Source organism: Cottoperca gobio, chromosome 5 (assembly GCF_900634415.1).
Source record: "Cottoperca gobio chromosome 5, fCotGob3.1, whole genome shotgun sequence".
NCBI lineage: Eukaryota > Metazoa > Chordata > Actinopteri > Perciformes > Bovichtidae > Cottoperca > Cottoperca gobio.
The window spans coordinates 11,405,079-11,423,670 of NC_041359.1; the positions used below are offsets into that span (position 1 = coordinate 11,405,079).

General features: G+C 39.9%; 3 protein-coding genes across 4 annotated transcripts; 1 reads left to right on the top strand and 2 right to left on the bottom strand.

Moving 5' to 3' along the window:
• Positions 1-234: 234 nt before the first annotated feature.
• Positions 235-5,202, bottom strand: slc48a1b (solute carrier family 48 member 1b). The gene is made up of 3 exons (XM_029430742.1): positions 4,809-5,202; positions 3,133-3,300; positions 235-1,460 (listed from the first exon to the last, which is right to left on the bottom strand). The coding sequence occupies exons 1-3, from the start codon at positions 4,936-4,938 to the stop codon at positions 1,324-1,326; spliced, it is 435 nt and encodes a 144-aa protein (XP_029286602.1). The 5' UTR covers positions 4,939-5,202; the 3' UTR covers positions 235-1,323.
• A 1,670-nt stretch (positions 5,203-6,872) lies between these two features.
• Positions 6,873-10,039, bottom strand: LOC115008389 (uncharacterized). Of its 2 annotated transcripts, none has more exons than XM_029431972.1 (4): positions 9,743-10,039; positions 8,546-8,700; positions 8,269-8,312; positions 6,873-8,176 (listed from the first exon to the last, which is right to left on the bottom strand). In XM_029431972.1, the coding sequence occupies exons 1-4, from the start codon at positions 9,918-9,920 to the stop codon at positions 7,195-7,197; spliced, it is 1,359 nt and encodes a 452-aa protein (XP_029287832.1). In that variant the 5' UTR covers positions 9,921-10,039; the 3' UTR covers positions 6,873-7,194. The 2 variants fall into 2 exon arrangements, with proteins under 2 accessions (XP_029287832.1, XP_029287831.1); XM_029431971.1 differs by having other exon boundaries at positions 8,546-8,949.
• A 680-nt stretch (positions 10,040-10,719) lies between these two features.
• On the top strand, positions 10,720-17,953 carry phf13 (PHD finger protein 13). The gene is made up of 5 exons (XM_029432797.1): positions 10,720-11,175; positions 12,039-12,137; positions 14,963-15,142; positions 15,233-15,653; positions 16,248-17,953. The coding sequence occupies exons 1-5, from the start codon at positions 11,125-11,127 to the stop codon at positions 16,478-16,480; spliced, it is 984 nt and encodes a 327-aa protein (XP_029288657.1). The 5' UTR covers positions 10,720-11,124; the 3' UTR covers positions 16,481-17,953.
• The last annotated feature ends 639 nt before the right edge of the window (positions 17,954-18,592 follow it).

Below are 18,592 nucleotides of genomic sequence, written 5' to 3' on the forward strand. Positions count from 1 at the left end.
GCCCAACACTGACCCTCCTGACCGGGGCTTAGTAAGAAGAAAGATGTGTAGCACCTTCAATCTGCCTCTGTGTCACTTTCTCATGGAAGTCACAGGGCTAATGTAGAAAGGTGTCTTTTTGCTGCTTAAACTCACAAAGTACAAATAAATGCTTTGGAGGAACAGAAACTGTAAAACAACATTAGTTTAAAAAAATGTTATAACGAGGAAATTGTTATCACACTAATGCACAGGGGATGTCAAAAATCATATTTTATTAACATGGCTGTCAGACACACTCTTATACAAACACACACTCCGACATTCAGTCAAGTAAAACATGTGGATACACAATACCATTCTTCATTTCTAACATGTACAGCGATAAAGGAAACACAGCAACTTAATCTCATTTAACAACGATATCGATGTCATAAAAGGTTCAGATCAGGACAATAAAACTGAGACAACATGCATGCACACTAGTGGTGTCACTGCTGTCAGGAATTAAAGCCATAACTGACCCCGCTTCACACTTTCACTTACTTTTGTTTGTCACGCTGATAAAAATATTACAAAAATCATTCTTTACATTAAAAATGCCCCTTCATGGTTCACACATATATCAAACCAGGACACGTGGTGCTTATGACATTAAAGCACTCATGTTGATGTGATGTTGATTTTTGGGTAATCTACCCTCTGCAAGACCCCGACACACACTTTTAAAATCAATTATTCACCATATGCATTGTGATACGCAGATTTCATCATGTGAGCGCTGCCTGTGCATCTTGTGCAGCTCTTCATCGTTCATTGAACCAATTTTTTTTTTTAATATAACACGAAGATGTAAATCGGGATGAGACGCACACACACTGTACATGGTGTTGTTTGGAAGGATGGCACCCTCTAGTGGCTACAGCATGAAACTGCAACTGATAATTACCACTGAGTGTTACAGCGCGGCGATTCCCTTCACTGAGTCACGAAAAACTTTACCATAGTTTGGATATATTTTGTCATGAAAGCTGTGCAGATGCATGACTAAGCAGGGTGCTGAGGAAGTAAAAATGTAAAATCTATCAGGGATCATATAAAACTGGGCTGGATTTGTCTGTAAAGTGGCAAAGTCAGCAACACACCCTGCACACATAATTGTTTTAAAATGAGGAGGAGGTTTGAGCAACCAGGATTACGGTGCTCATCCACACAAAGTATTTCAACCTCTCCTCCGATTCCTCTTAAAATGTACTCCATCGCCTTTGGACTCTCAGGCTGAGAAGTCATCACAGCTAGTGTACTCCAAAGTCTGTGTAGACACTGCGGGATGTTTAAATGTCCTTAGAAGTCACTGAGGATGCTGATGTCGGCGAACTCTTTGCGGTAGCGGTGAGCGGACAAGGCGAGCAGGAAGGACCACTTGAGGCTCATGAAGCTCCACACACAGGACAGGTAGAGGCTCTGAGGGTCAGTCAGGGCTGTGGGAGAGAGAGACAAAGACCATGGACATTAATCTGCAGCTATAACAGCCTCACAAGATGTTGGAACATGGCTGCCAGGATTTGTTCCCATTCAGCCACGAAAGAGGTGAGCCACTGATGTTGGCTGATAAGCCCTTGGCCCGTACCCACTTACACTTTTAGGAATGACACTTAAGAAAGCTTCAAAGACCTTATTTAGGAGTAAAAGGTCTTCCCTGAAAGTGACAAATAAGACGCATTTATCAAGCAACTTTCTTCTACTTACTGAGAATTGAGTAACCTTTGAGAGCAAGTTTAAGGCTGACACAACATTATTTCTGAATTATACTGCTTAACATTGACCAAGGATATTTTGAACATGTCTCAGAAGGCGGAGGTCAAATCTGTTTCTGTACTGCAGCCCTCCAGGATTTCACTCTTAACAAACTTAAGACACATCTGGAGCTCTCTTGACTTTAATAAGGAAACTGAACTGGGCTTCTTTTTTTTAGAAACATGGCCTGCTTCTCCACCAGTGCTAGAAAACAGCTTGTAGCTGCCACATGTTTGCCGCTCTTGGACTCTGGGGATGTTGTGTACATGAACGCCTCAGCTCACTCCCTTCATCTGCTGGACGCGGTCTATCATGGGGCTCTGAGGTTCATAACCAACTGTGAACCCCTCACACACCATTGCACACTGTACTCTCTAGTCGATCTCTGCACTGGTACAAATTCATCTATGCTTGGACTGCTGCCCATCTACATATCCACTTACATATCACACAAACAGTACAGCTATGGGCTACGATGTCAGAACTACATCACTCTGTCCGTCCCCTCAATTCGCACGGAACTTGGAAAAAAGGCCTTTTCATACTCGGCCCCCTCAACCTGGAACACGCTTCAGCAGGAACTTAAACTGTCCATCTTGACATCCATAGGAGATTTTAAACTCTTTTTAAAAGAGCTGGAGAAATCATCTGTCGGTGTTTGTTCGTGCTATACCTAATATTACGCACTTTGCACTTTCAATGACGATTTTTATGATGTTTTATTTGACTGTTGCCTCTGTGTTTAGTGTCCTGTCTGTCTGTAACATGGTGCTGTTACCGTCTGACCAGGTCTCTCTTGACAATGAGACCCTGTGTCTCAATGAGATTTGACCTGTATAAATAAAGGTTAATAAAATAAATAGCCTTTTTAACTTGTAAGCCAGTTTTAGCAGGTTGATAATTCGTACCAAGCTATGAAAAAAACATGTTTCCTCTATTATAGCCTTGAGGAATGAAAATGCACTGCAGGTTGCATTTTGTGTAAGAGGAACGACACCTTCTGACATTTCTTGCTCTATCAATTTCCCTCAGGGCGGCCAAAGGGCGTTCTGGGTGGGAATTGTAGGATGACATGAAGTAAACCTGAGAGGTTGAGACGAGGGGAGAAACCAAACTCTGCCAGGACTCTCAAACCAGTCATGTGACTCATCAGGTTATCCAGCTTCTTTCCGTTATTTCATTTTCACTCGTCCTGCATCTTTAAAATTCAATTACGTATTGAAATGTACACTTTATGTTTTGTATGTTGGGGCAGTTAGTTGTGCGTGTTCAGTGGGATGACAAACAGCAACTGGTCTGATCACACCAACCATACCATATGTATTTGGTGAAGAACAGCGATGTAGAAGAACTTACACGCTTTGTTGTGGATGGCAATAGACAGGAAAGAGATGAAGGCCACGACTGCTAACAGAGAGAAGAAGACCCCGATGAAGAAGAAGAACTTGAGGCCCTTCAGCCAGGTCCTCCAGTAGTCCTGCAGGTACATGACGTGAGTGATCAGAGTCCACAGTGCCAGCACACCTGAGGGACAAACACAACCGACAGGTTAGAAAGAACGCTGATTTGACCTAGTCACTACAAATTGATACAAAATGTCTTAAGCACACAAAACATTTTCAGATTGACATCATGACACAGCATGTTGCCAATTGCTGAGTTAATGAATCACACTTCTCCCTTTCTTTATGTTCCTCTTTTTTTTATATATTTTTACAGCTGCAGTGTCGTGATTCCTTGCTAACAGTTAACTCAACTTTTCACCAACCAGTAACAACCCTCACTGAGTCTGTAATGATAATGATACGAGAATGCTGGAGAGTAGTCACATTACACATTATTACACATGTTAATGCGTCATGTTTTGGAAACATATTGTTATGTCAGTGTATCATCAAAGCAGGCATGGAACAGGTTGCAGCTAGTTTTCTTTGGGAAAATAAAATGCATTTATGTTTAATATTGGTGGCAGTTTGTCAGGGGATGTGTTTGACTTCATGTTTGCAGGTAACTAATCCTTGTTGTGTGAGAGAATGAGGACAATGCTACATTTGATCTTTAATTTAAAATATCCCATAAGAGCCCAGACGAGTGAGTTTGATCTTTGTGTACATGTAATAATATTTAACAACCAATTGAACGGATGAGTGCAGAGTTAGAGATATGGACTTGCAACAGTGGCTAAAAGGTCAGCTCCATGGAAACAACACTTATCATAATCTTGTATGATTGCACATTAAGCCAACCGTTCTATCCTTTTTTTTTGTAGACTGAACAGGATCTAACGTTGTCATTTATAAAGTCGCTAATCAGTGCCCAATGGCATAGTGTGAAATCAGCACCACGCTTAGTAAAGAGTCGATAATCAAAGGTTCATACTATTGTAACATTTGCTCTACAGTAATAACAAACATTTGCCTTCAGTTTTTACAGTGGCTTCAAAAATGTGAAAAAATGTGTAAATTAATATTAAGCACAGGCCGTTTAAATAACAACACATGCAAAACTGTACTTTAAATATTCTCTATATATTACAACATTTTATAACCCAATGAAAAACTGCCACAATACCCCACTCATTTTGTAATGTGTGGCCCATGTTTTGATATTTCTGCACTTTAGTGTTCCTATTTTTATATTATGTATTTTATTTACATTTATTTTATCTTTGTCACTTTAAAAATAGTTTAAATTATTTATATTTTAATTAGCTTCTCTAAAAGTAAATTGTGGTATTATTCTTAAAGTGGCCTTTAACCAATTAAGTAAAAAGTGGACCCCTGTACACATGACAAGCTGAAAATCTCTGCCCTTGAAAAACAAGTGTGACCTGTGATCTCTGTCTAGCTACAGACTCATTCTGCAATCAGTAGGTTTGGTAAGCAGGGCACCTTCAGCCCGAGGGGGGGTGTCACTGAGGTTTTAGCTGAAAGCTGGAATAAAAACATGCACATGTCAGGACACCTGCGGTTTACCATAACACACACGCTAAAAATAAAAGTCATTGCAGACAAACACCGTGTTTACATTACCTGACAGTCCTCCCATGGCTGCAGTCCACGGCTGCTTGAACGCGATGTTCCACGCCAGGAAAGCAGAAAACCCTATGAGCATACCAAACGAGGCATAGCCGATACTAATGTATGTTTTATTAACAGCCATGTCCACAAAAACAAAGGTGGTAGGGAAGCAGGGACACAAGCTCGACGACACGAGAACCGACTGTGTGTGTGTGTGTGTGTGTGTGTATTTATATGTGTGTGTGTCTGAGAGAGCAGCGAGCTGTAATTTTAAAACATCTGCATCCGGTTAATTTCCAAACGGGCCCAAGAGGACACAATGTGAATAACTGTGTGTGTACTGCTGACTAATGATTGTAAAGTGTGGTACATGACAAAGCGTTTCTGTTGAGATGTGTTGTCTTTTTTCAGTCCAGCTGCAAAAAAAAAACATTGCCTCAGTCTACGTCATCTGATACTGACCAAAGAGATCCTCTCCGTCCTGCTACTACCTCACGTAGCGGGTGGACACAGCGCCCCCTACAGGAGCAGAGGACAAATAAAACATGTCAACTCTCTCCGCAAGAGCCCTTGTGTTTTGTTGACATTGGCTTTTTCTCTTTTTTGTGGGGTGCCACACACGACTAGTGCTGTATGTTTAAAAATAATATGAATAATTGCAAAATCAACCAATTGTTTTCATTCAAATATGTTTATGTTTACTTCTGATCTTATTCAGACCCAATATGTAGACAAGTATTGAAGTGGTTTCATTTCCCTTTGCCACAATCTGGATTGTCACATTTGATGAAGGTGACAGTATACAGAAACTACCTGAAATGTCCCACAATGAATAAAAGTTGTAGCCCTAAAACACAGTGTGTTCCTTTTGTTAGCTAATAACTGATTCAGACACATGCGTGAAAGTGTGTGTAGAGACACTGATTTAGGATTTAAAAATATCATCGCAAATATAGAGAATATGAAATTCCTTTGTAGTTGAACATGTTCTGCCACTGTGCGCTCTGAGACCCTAAACAGAAGTAATGCGTCATTTTCTGAAACATGTCATGTTTTAAGAAATTCTTGTCAAATGTATTTAGGTCACAAACTGCTCATTTAAACAATGCTTAGTTTGGTTTTGAGCTTCTGGATAAGTAGTTCATTTAAATGTCCCATTTGAAACTGTATTACCTCTTGCACTTAATACTGTGATTAACAGAATCCCATTACAAACATAAAGAACATAGATGATTGATAGAGGGCAAAATACAAATACTAAAATAAGTGGATGTATAAGGTAAAGCTCTGAATGAAGTTGAAGGTCAATGTAACAGTGTGAGATCTGAGTGAAGTGTCAGCTGAGGTGAAAGTGCTGAAAGGAGTTGAAATGTCAAGTGAAGGTAATAAAATGTCATGAAATATTTAGTGCCCTTTCAAGTTAAAAATTATGCAATTTGCGATGTTGAAGTGTAATCGCTGAGAGCAGCTGCAGTACATTGTGGATGAACAGTTTTTGGTCATTGACTAGAGCTGCACAATTAATTGAATATTAATCGCAATCACGTTTTCTGCTTCCCACAATTAAATGAACATGATCGACTGCGGTATTGATGTTTAACTGCGTGCTCCACTCATTATAAACTTCCCTGAATGTTGCAGCTGCCGTCAGAGTAGAAGAGTAACATACAACAGAGCAGAAGGGAATAACAAGAATGCACTATAGAAAGCATTTTCTGTTTAAAAACGGCAGTAACATTTATTACTTATTATGCTTTGGGAGTCTCTTAACATCCCCAATTTGTACCAACATTTGAACCTGCAATGCTTCCTATGTGATACTTGATAGAACATTAACCAATAAACACGAGAAAGAACGCTCAAACAATTAGTTGGCAAATCAATAATAAAAAACAACAATTTTAATAATCAATGAACCATGTATGTCATTTTTTAAAGGAGAAATCCCAAATGTTCCCAAGTTCCAGCTTCTCAAATGTGTATATTTCCATGGTTTTCTTAATCGTAAATGAACAATCAGACATAATCAATGTGAGCTTGGGTTCTGGGAAATTGAGGCAGACATGTTTTACACTTTTCTGACACTTAAAAGATCAGCAGATTAATCAATAATAATAAAAAAAGAATATTTACAGACGGTGCAGTCCTACAACAGGGCAGCTTTGGAGAGTAGTAAGAAGGGGAAAGATGGCAAATATAAACTTAAGCTTTGAATTGCATCAGGGATCTGGCTGTCTCAACAGTGGTTCTTCCTTGGCCCATGCTACACCCTTCCACCAAGTTTCATGCAAATGAGGCCAGTAGTTTTTCATTAATCACGTTCAAGTAGCTTGCTATTTGTTAAAACTCACGACCTGAGGGGAACAGCGAGTACTGTACGACAGAAGTGTGACAAAACTCAAACCATGCCATCTGTTTTAAACAGACATGGCAGGTAGTAATAGAAAAAGAAATCATCTAACTTCTTCTTCATGACCTTGATGATAGCCGTGTCTCGGTAGATGCGATGAACCAGCATGTCTTCTTTGGAGAACACCAACAGATCACACCACTCCGTGCCCGTCACCATCATCTCTCCTTGGATGTGCCAGTAGGTCGAGTGGGTCCTCTTCAGTTGCAAGACTCCGTCCTGATAGAACAGGAAATTGCACTCGACGAAGCTCCGGTCCCCAATGCATTTGACATGCACCAGCCCGTAACTGGGTGTCTCCTTGGGGTCGTACACCAACCCGTCAGGCAGCGCCCCCAGCCACGGAGCATTCGGATGGACAACCAAACCGCAGGTGGACCAGTTGACGCACAAATGCTTACAGTACTCCCGGAGTGCTTCGGCCTTCATCTCGTCCTCTATCTGAGCCGCCTTGCCCCTGTGGAATCCTTTCCGCATCTTGAATATCAGGTGCTCCGCATTGCTCATTCCTGGTTTAAGATTGCAGATCTCCCTGAAACGGCTTGTCAGGCGCAGATTTCGCAGCTCCTCTACTGCCTCCTTGCGTCCACGTGTGGAGTGCTCCAGACTGCGTGCTGCCTCCCAGGTGATCTGCATGACGTCAATGTGTTCCTGCTCCCTCACACTGAGGATAGGAAGAGCCAACAATGGCTCCAGACTGTGGTTAGCCAGGGGAAGCAGAGGCCGGGGGGGAGCATCGTCATAAATCTTGTAATCCCGACCTGATGGCACGCGGCACTGGTAGGACAGGGGGCTACCTTTAGGGACTTTACCCAATACACAGTCCACTAATTCCACATTATTTGTGAGGCCCATTTTGGTTATCAGAGGCTTCTTGTCATCTGGAAAATCCTTGAAGGCTTCGGTGAGCCTTGCCAAAAAGGACTGGCAGTCAGTTGAGGTAGGAGCGACAGATTGGTGCGGCACCATTCTGCATGAAACGGGTTAAAATCATTAGCTATATAATAAATATGAACATAATAAATATAAAAGTCAAGTCATTCAGAGTCTCACCGTTCTTACCTTGGTAATTCTAGCATCGTTTTCTGCAGGGACAACTTTGGCTTCTTTTGTAACAAGCAAAGAAAAAACTAATTATGTCATGCTTCAAACAACCAAGCAAAAACAAACCAGGCTTGTAATGTCAAAAACGTATTGATTTAGCAAAGTCCTAAAAATGCTTACTTAGTCTGAACGTCATCTTAAAAAAACACATTAAATGTATATTTATAAAAACAGGACACAAAGCACAGTTGTTTGGTTATTATCAACAAAGGTTTTCTATCTTTAACAAGCTTACCGTTAAGCTTCTTGTTGACATTTTATAATGTTTTTGAGGTTCCTGAGTTTCATTCATGCTGGATATCTGTGGGTAATCTGTGATTGCATCCAAGTCCGGTGGGTAACTGTCCTTCTCTTCATCAGTACCTGAAGAGTTGGGATTGAACTCAACACCTGTGATATGAAATGAGTTAGTGATGAAGGGCATGCTTGCGTTTTCTTCTTCGGTTTCAGTTTTCACACGCTCTGGGGTAATAAAGTTATTAACTTCCCCCGGCCCTTGTTGTTGTTCTGATCCCCAATTTATGTCATATTCAATATTCTCTTCTTTAACTTTTTTAGGCAGTGGCTCTGGTGTTTCCTGGTCCTGCCTAGAGTTCAGCTTAGAGGGCTCATCTGTTGCTCCAGTGTATTGGCCAACATCTATTGTGTTGAAAAAAGGAAAATATATATTTAAATATTTAAAACCTATATAGTAGGTTTAAATGTGCTGTATCAAATGTAAATGGTTAGAGCTGTTGTAACATATACATCGTACATCATAGGCATTGGCAGTGCATTGAGTGGTAAAATATATGTAATAACTTGTGACTTTTCTGACAGCCTTCCTGTCTTACTGTATTTGCAGCAACAGTGTTTCTTTAGGTTGTGATTTTTTAAAAACTTTATAGCTCTTTCTTTTAACGACCTGCGGTAATAGAGTCAAACGCCTTCTTTTAAATTGACAAGCAGAGCCTGACGTACGACGACCCTTTGTAGTCCTAGTACACCCCTCTGGCCCTGAATAAACAACGTTTCATTGGAAACATATTTACAGTTGGGGGGAAGCACTTGACTGACGTATAAAATAGCATAAACAAATAATCAAGTGAAGAACAATAATCTCCAAAGTGTAGAGCACGTTATGTAAAGGTTGTGGTAGCATCTGTTGGACACTGTTTACACATATCTAATGTTCCTCTCAAAAGGTAGACATGCAAAGAGTACTTCAGTCATAAAATACAATGTGTAAATATATGAACACAGCAACATAGACTAATTTAGACTGATAACCTTACATTGTTTACGTTTCATTACGTCGTTTAACTAGTTCATTTTCAGGCTGATGCAGATACATTAACTTCACATTGCTGAAACTTACTTCAAAAATTCAAGTTAAGTTTTAGGAACTGAAGTTAGGCAGTTGAAATGTACAAGTTAACAAAAGGTGACAAACCTATCTTTGATAACTTTATCTCGGGGTTAAGCACCATGTGCAACACATCCCGCAGGCGTTTGTTTTCCTCATTACACGCCTCCACTACAGTTTCGATTTCTCCAAATATCTCCGCGGCCACAGCAGAAAAGCGCTCCGTTAAAAAGCTCCGTAACTGCAGTAGTTTGGTGTTAGACATCTTGAACACGTAGGACTATGTCATTTTAAATGGAAATGTTTTGACTTCTTCTCGATGAAAGCGAACCTCAAAAAGCAGAAATCAACGGAACATGAAAATAAGGACTTCCGTTGCTAAAATAAAATCTTCTCCTTTAGGATTTAATCGTTTGGCATTAACATTGTTACATGAGCGACCTCCTCAGGACAATCGGCAATTAACATGTATCATGTAACATGTAGCCTAAATGTATTTGTACCTAATATAAATTAGACGTCAATCAATACAATGCTTTATAACCATTTACATGGCTTCTGTGAAAACCATGGAAAACCATTTATTATTACAGTTATTTTACCAATAAATTAAAGAATATTAGTAAAAAAGCTTTTACAATTTATTTTTAACATTTAAAGTTAGATGACGTTGGCGTCACAGTGGATTGCAGAGATGAGGTATTTGAAAGAGGTATATGCAGAGTCAGTACTGTTTAAAATAATTATTCCAGGAGTAGGACCATGTTTTATTCTAATACCCCACACATGAATTTCAAATGTCTGTGATGGGTGTTACCTTTTTCTTTTTCTAAATAGGGAATACCGTCACATTTACATAAGAAGCTACAATGAAGAAAGAAAGGAATACATATCAGGACTAACTGATGGAAAACACATTTTTACATTGGGGAATCTGCTGGGAAAGACATAATAGAAAGCACGAAATCTTCCAATTAATTACTTATGAGCAACAGGGATAATAGAGATTACAAATGTTTTGTTTATTTATACCCTCCACGCTCCAGTCCATTAGGTGGCGGTAATGTAGCTCTAAGATGGTTTGTCACCTGCCAATTAAGACTAGAGAAGAAGAAAGGGGGGGCAGGCAGCTGGTGACAGCCGAAGTGAACCGCTCCCCCAGCACTCAATATATCGAATCAACAGAAGACATTACCGGACACTTCGGTGTAAATACAGTAGTAACGGTTACTATTCACGGGAGACACGTTTTTCAACTTTGAGCTGACTAGTGTGTTGGTTCCTTGCACTCGTCAAAGTAACGTTATCGTTGGTGCTGATGACAATTGCTGGCAAACTGAGGGAACACTGTTGCTTCGAGTTTTAGCATAAGTAACGTTGACGTTAGCTTCGTATCTAGCAAGCAAAAGCTAGGTAACCACAGTGTTTACGGTCGCGATATCGACAAAACGCCAGGTGGTCGATACTTGATGAAGATGGGTGACATGAACCCATCGACATCCCATGCATTTCAGTCGGAGGTAAGTGTTTTTATCTAACTATTGTACAGTGAGTAGTTTGCAGACATGGCTAACGACGTTAGCAAACGTCAACTTGACCGAGGGTTTCAGCACACGGTGTAGCAGCTGCTGGTTAGCTTACCGCGCTAATGTTGTCATAATGTTAGCTATTGGTGCAGAAATTAAATAAGTTACACACGCTCGGCTTTTATACAAGCTTGGTTCAAACGGTCAACTTTGAATACTAAAAGTTGTGTGTAAGACTAAGTGATTAACTTTACTTCAGATTGTACTTTGTAAGATTGTTGACGCTAAAGCTACATTAACGTTTGATCGAAAAGAAAACATTCCATCATTATCATCATCGCGAAGCATGCTAATATGCTAGCATTAATGTTGGCTTACTAAGCATCGTTTCCATGCCATCTGCTTTTATCGACAGTTAACAGTTGACTCGTGTTCTTGTGACTCCCTCCGAGACTACGACAGTCTTTGATTAGAAATTATTTATTGCTTCATAGATTTGTTTTGCGAGTTAAACTCCACCGACACTTGTCAGGAGCTAGCTTATTGGCATTAGCATTAGTTACTTATTTGCTGTGTATTGCTACCAGACATGGCTAATATTAGCTGTCGTCTTTAGTTGGGTAATCGGTGGGGGTTGGTGGGACATTTCACTGACTAGTCCAAAAGAAAATGTGTCCATGCGATTCATCAATCTTTAGCCTATGTGTGTCAACATGTACAATTTTTTGTTTCGATCAGTTTTGTTACGTTTGTAACGTTGTGGGAGTGTGCCGATCACTTGTCGTTAATGTCAACGTGTCAGGATTTGTAGGTTTGATGCAGCTAGTTAATGTTTCTATGACGTGATTGTGTTTCAGGGTTTCAGCCCGCCTTACAGAAGGAGGACAGTAGAGGATTTTAACAAGTTTTGCACTTTCGTCTTGGCATATGCTGGTTACATCCCATACCCCCAAGAGGTGAGTAAATGAGGCAGTTCGTGCGTGGCGCTCCACCACATCTTCACATGTCATCTTTTATTGTTAATGCACGCGTTTTAATCAGCTACCTTTAGTTACATATGACTACTTTTGTATTGTGTGACGGTGTGTTTCCACATGTAAACAACGTCAAATAAACTGTAAAGTAGAAACACTTAAATAAAAAGACACATACACTAGATAACATTATTCTAAAATTCATCAGCGGGGAGAAAACATAAATACTTGCACTGTGTTAAATTCAATTGTTTATTGTAAATGAATGAAGACAATAGATTAACAAAGAATCTGAATGGACAGTTTGCCCCCTGGGATATTCATTTGATAGATTAAAACGGTAGTCTAGGGTTAGAATTTGAAGCAGATGCTTATTGACCACATAATGGATGTAATTATTTTATATCCTGCATATCTTTTGTGATTGATTGTTGTCTCTGTAGTTTCTGTGACTCCAAGTGCTTATTTTAGTTCCAGCACACCCTCTGCAAAGAACTAACTATTTCATTACCATTTGAATGGCAAGAATACTTTGTGTATGCAAGATTACAGTTGTGACTCTGTTATTGATGTGACACATGGCCTTCGTGGCCTCCTGTCTAGTTTGCTGGATCGAGTGTCTGTTACATTTGCATCCTCCTTCACCTACATTGCCGTTTGTCACCTCCTCAACTGAGCCCTCTGTTGTATGGAAAGTAGTCCTGATCACACAGTTCGTCAATTCATACCCACGTTCCTCCCGTAACACATTTATTATAGTTTAAAACCATGGATTTAGTAAGAGCTTAGGCATCAAAACACCTCCACTTTCCAAAACATTCAAGACTGTCCTGTTATCAAAGGAGGCTGCTTTTTACAGTGTTGGATGTACTGTCTGTTGTTACACACCACATGTTTTCCCCCAACTTAAACAGATAGGACCCTCTAGGTCAGGGGTCGGGAACCTATGGCTCTTTCGATAACGCAATATATGGCTCGCTGACATTTTTAACATGATTAACAAGTAGTAAATAATTATACTGTGTCATTTTAAAGTAAAACATTTAGCAGCGGATTTGTTTTTAGTTCTCCCCTCTCCTTTCCGCCGCTCTGTCTCGGGCTGTAGGTTGCGGTGTGTTCACACGTGTGCTTAGGGGGCGGAGCCCCGCCCTTCGCAAAACCGAGCAGAGGAGAAACTGCACAAAGCAAGCAGTAGACCGGGGGTCAAACTCAATCACAGAGAGGGCCAACATTAAAAACTGGGACTACGTCGAGGGCCAAACACGGTCCACATTTATTGAACAGGATACACATATTGGATAAAGTGCAAAAAGATATGGAACATATTTAAGTCAACTGCAAACGGATTGCTGAGCAGTTCAATTTAAATATCTGAGCAGCAAAGGTGCAGATGGTTTGTCAGTGTTTGGAAACACGTAGTGACCAAAGTTTCCTTGCTGCATCTGAGTCTCCCACAGGCGCAGCTTGGCTTAGAAAGCTCTCACTGCATCATACATGTCCGTGATCACACAACCCTGAAGCTGCAGGTTTAACAGTGAGATGCTTCGTTATGTCGCACAAACTGTCCAGCTCACATCGCCACTTTCGTACCAGAGATGGTGGTGTCTTTCCTTTTGCTTTCCAAAAACTTTAATTTCATTCACACATTTAGATACTTCCTCAAATGTCTTTTCCCGTGGTTGTGCCATGCATTGATTTAATTACCAAAACCGGCGCGCCAGTTATGACAGACATATGATATTTTCTCGCGGGCCGGATATAATTGCCTTGAGTTTGACAGCCGTGCAGTAAACACTGAAATGTGCTCATAAAGTTGCATTCAAATTTATTAAATGTTTGGCTTTTATGGCTCTCCCAGCCAAAAAGGTTCCCGATCCCTGCTCTAGGTGGCAAGGATATTCTGGTAAAGTATTAAGGGCCTTCATAGCTGATTGTAGTGATACCGTGATATTTTCTAGTCCTGCAACTATGGAAAAATGTTGCTTTTTTTATTTATTAAAACCAAAAACAGACAACAAACTGTGACACCCTTTTTTTTCCAGTATGAGTGCAATTTCTTTTGTCAGATCAGAACTTAGACAAATTGACTTCCTCTTCCTCACCACCAGCGGCAGAGATTTCTAGATTGTGACTCATTTGTTTCCTGTTGTAGTTGTTCCTTTTATTTTACCGTGTTAGATTTGTTTTAATTTCTGCCCCCTCTGTATGTGCTCATTTCATCACATGGGGGCAAGGCTGTCTTGTTATTGGTTGATACTCGATGGGTTTTATTCGACAGATCTCCTTGCTAATGCAAATACAGCTAAATTGTTGTCACGTTAGAATGAGAGCTCATAGAGGTCTGAATAAAAGTTGAAAAATATGATAAATGGTGCAGCTCAACATTCACGCTTTCATGACTACTAGGGCCTTCATAGTTGATTAGTCGACTAATTGGTCATTTGGGCTTAAGTCAACTAAGCGAGCGACCCATTCAAAGCTAAATCCTTATAGCAGAGGCCTAGGTTTGTCTCAGATCCGCTGCTTTTTATCCCCTCTCCCCCCTTTCCTGTCTGACTTGGGCTGTACTAAGGTACTATATAACGCAAGACAACCAAATCCTTGTAGTCTGAAGCTGCCCTTTACCAACATAGAAACTGGTATATCATAATTATTGGTACAAATGCAATGTAGTATTGATTGGTAACAAGAAATATTACAGGATATGGTCATCTTATTGTTGATGGATGAATCTTTTAATCACCAGCTTTATATCCAGATGTGAGTTTGCAATCACTGACCCCTAGTTCTTCCATATATTGTTACAGGACTCTCCACTGCGCAGTAGTTCCAGTCCTCCCAACAGTACAGGCAGCACAGCTGACAGTGATGGCTGGACCCCAGGACCCCCAACCTCCTGCCCCCAGCGCCCTCCCAAGGTCCCCCAGGACAGGATCAGAAAACGTCCCCAACCAGGAGCGACACTGTCCAGTCACACCAACAAAGATGTGAGTTGAATTGATGTCAAATCATAAGCGATATATGCTCACCGTTATCCCTTTTTAAATTTCATACATGCCCCTTTTTCTCTTCTGCAGCACATAATCACCTCCCTGCACCTAGATGACCGCAGGAAAGCTGACAAGCTGAAGAAGAAGAAAAGGAGAAAGGAGAGGGAGCATGTTGCTGGTGAGGAAAGCGGGGTTCAGCAGGCCCACGCAACAGTCCCAGAGCTGCAGTTCTCCAATTCCTTTGGTGGCCGAACGATCAAAGAAGAGCCTGAAGATGACATCAGCATTCCCCTCCACCCCCAGTGTCTGCCTAGCCCGGCCCCCTGCAAAGAGGAGCCCAATGAGGAGCGTCAAAACTGGGAGGATCAAGACCTTGAAGAAGGGATGGTAAAGGTACAGAAGCTGGAGGGCCTTTCAGGAAACAGAAAGGTGTTCCGCCAGGGGAAACAGGTAGTGTTCAGAGACGAAGATGGATCAGGAGAGGATGAAGACATCATGGTAGACTCGGGTAAGGTTTCGTATTGGTGCATATTGTGCGTGGGCGATATGGACAAAATCTTCACACATCACAGTTTATGTATCACGCTAATGGTATATTTCACGATAGAGTAATTGCTCTGTATATTCAATTAAGAAATGGTTAAAATATAACCATACTGCACTTCATCACATTTGATTATTTTTTTTATTTTTTTTACAAGGAACAATACAAACAAAAACAACTAGCACTTGAGTTAAAAACAAGACTCAAAACGGCAACATTTTTAATCTTTCCCAACGGAAGCTAGAAGGTACATGCATACATGCATACATACATACATACATGCATACATACAGTACATACATACGTACAGTACAGTACATGCAGTACATACAGTACATACAGTACATACAGTACATACATGCATACGTACAGTACATACATGCATACGTACAGTACAGTACATGCATACACATACGCATACGCATACACATACACATACACATACACATACACATACACATACATACATACATACATATTGCCCAAGCCTAGTGCGTATATTGCATTTTTACAAATTTGACAGAGTGCCCAAGCTTTAACTCTCTCCTGTCTTCTCAGATGACGACTCGTGGGACCTGGTGACATGTTTTTGCATGAAGCCTTTTGCGGGCCGGGCCATGATCGAGTGTAACCAGTGTAACACCTGGATCCACCTGTCGTGTGCTAAGATCCGCAAAAGCCACGTACCAGAGACATATATGTGCCAGAGCTGCCGAGAGTCACACGGAACTGAAGATGCCCGTCGCTCCCACCGCTCGCGCGTAGGCCCGCGCAAGCATCTGCTAGACTGAATCCTGAACTCTGACCCCTTTCACTCCTGCCTCCCCGCCCACCTGCTGGACTGACCCTTCCTCAAATTCAGGTTTTGCAACTTTTAGTCTCTGTCCTTCATGGTCAGCCATGAACCCTCATTTTCTATAAACACTTTGGTGGACCTATCCCAAGCCTTTATCCCATTTGAAAACAGTTTTGAGTGCTACTTTAGATTTACTACAGTTTGTTCCTGCTTCCCTACAGACTCTGTGCGTAAGGCAATCACTGAATGGATGTCTGTTTGTAGATGACATTAGCATAGCGGCAAACCTCTACTGTTGGGACTCGGTGTCTCATGAACACTGGAAACATTTGAACTGCCATATAGAGAGAATACCCTCACAACTGCCATCCACTATGGTGCATGCTGGTATTTGTGGGAAAGCACTGTTCTCACTTTTTTTTTTTATATATAATCCATATGACCTTTCTGTTATAGGGACAGGGTATGTCTTTCTGAACTAAACTGGATTTGACTTTTCTTAGATGCCTCTATTAATGTTACACCATTAACCGTTGAAAACAAGTGAAGCCTTGTGTTAATTGCTTCAGATGGTGCTATAGTATTAAGCTGAGGTATACTCCAATAGAACAAAGATGTAGGGTAAGAGACTAAGAGTCTGCATCTACTTCATCTGTTTTGTTATTTAAGACATTGCGAAAGAATATCATTCAGGCTTGAAGCCCGTACAACTGAACCAAGCACTTGTTCCTCTCCCTTCTACTTCACAAACTGAATCAAGACGTTACTTGGAAAAACACAAAAAGCTCTCGCTCAATTTTGCTTTTCAAAAATGTTTAAACGATGTTCTTATTTCACCAGAATTCTGTTTCGGATCGGGTGATCAGTTTTCAGTAAAGCTGTTTTATTTCGCCTCTGGTCACTGTTTTTTCTGCAGTGGTATTGTTTATAAATACTTTTATTCTCCAAACCGTTATTTAAATTCACCTCTATTTTTCAACCGTTTAATGCTCATGACAGAGTTTTCAGAGACGAGCATATTTATAGAAGGGAACTCTTATGGCCGTCCTGTTTAAGTATTGACAGAAAAGAAAGCTATCGTATCTGGAATAGTGTTGTTAGAAAGGGTCCAGTTGAAAGTGTGTGTGTGTGTGTGTGTGTGTGTTTGAATGGATAACACAGTGTGAGGGTGTTGACAATGCATGTGCTGCTATGGCTCAACTAAGCACCATAGTTTTTGGTCTTTTGTAAGTTGGAGAAATGGATCTGTAAAGTACCATTGGCAGGGTTCGTTTTGTTTGTCTCTGAAGGTTCAGATCAGAAGAACAGCTCTCTGTCTCTTTAACCTCTCCCAAACGTTTTCACAGCAGTATTCAGCTACTTCCATATTCAGCAGATTAAATGGAGAAAATATGTTTTAGGGCACTTTTTCCCTAGAACTTGCTGGACATTTTAAGCTTTGTTATTCATGTGCCATCTGCTGTTGTTTCTGATAATTTTATTTATATATATATATATATATATATATATATATATATATATATTTATTAATATAAATATATATATATATATATTTATTAATATAAATATAATATATATATTTATATATATAAATATATATATATATATATATATATATATTTATTTATATAAATATAATATATATATATATATTTATATAAATATAATATAATATATATATATATATTTATATAAATATAATATATATTTATATATATTAATATAATATATTTATATATATTAATATAATATAATATAATATAATATAATATATTATATATATTAATATAATATAAATATATTAATATAATATAAATGAGCCATACTGTAGTGACAAATTTCAGAACTCTTTATATAAGTCCAGGATGTAATCAATGACTTGACTGGGCAATGGCTAACTAACACAATGAATGTTTGATATCTAAATAACACAAGACCTTCTAAGAGTTTAAAGTGGTTAAGCTCATCTCTGCACTCTTGTCTTCTGGTATTTACAAATGTTGATTAACTGGTTCATTCCCAGCAATCGCCAGATCTTAAGAAATATCAGGTGGTAATGTTATTAAGACATTTTCAAGACCTAAACTTATTTCTCAGGATGTTCATG

Bases quoted from the DNA above. Each gene is read 5' to 3' on its own strand.
- slc48a1b (XM_029430742.1), bottom strand. From the start codon at position 4,938: ATGGCTGTTAATAAAACATACATTAGTATCGGCTATGCCTCGTTTGGT. The intron at 3,301-4,808 runs GTAATGTAAACA...TTTGTCCCTCAG, and splicing joins AGCCATGGGAGGACTGTCAG to GTGTGCTGGCACTGTGGACT. The intron at 1,461-3,132 runs GTAAGTTCTTCT...TCTCTCCCACAG, and splicing joins TGCCATCCACAACAAAGCGT to CCCTGACTGACCCTCAGAGC.
- LOC115008389 (XM_029431971.1), bottom strand. From the start codon at position 9,920: ATGTCTAACACCAAACTACTGCAGTTACGGAGCTTTTTAACGGAGCGC. The intron at 8,950-9,742 runs GTTTGTCACCTT...TCAACACAATAG, and splicing joins GATAAAGTTATCAAAGATAG to ATGTTGGCCAATACACTGGA. The intron at 8,313-8,545 runs GTAAGCTTGTTA...TTGTTACAAAAG, and splicing joins TGTCAACAAGAAGCTTAACG to AAGCCAAAGTTGTCCCTGCA.
- phf13 (XM_029432797.1), top strand. From the start codon at position 11,125: ATGAAGATGGGTGACATGAACCCATCGACATCCCATGCATTTCAGTCG. The intron at 11,176-12,038 runs GTAAGTGTTTTT...ATTGTGTTTCAG, and splicing joins CCCATGCATTTCAGTCGGAG to GGTTTCAGCCCGCCTTACAG. The intron at 12,138-14,962 runs GTGAGTAAATGA...ATATTGTTACAG, and splicing joins ACATCCCATACCCCCAAGAG to GACTCTCCACTGCGCAGTAG.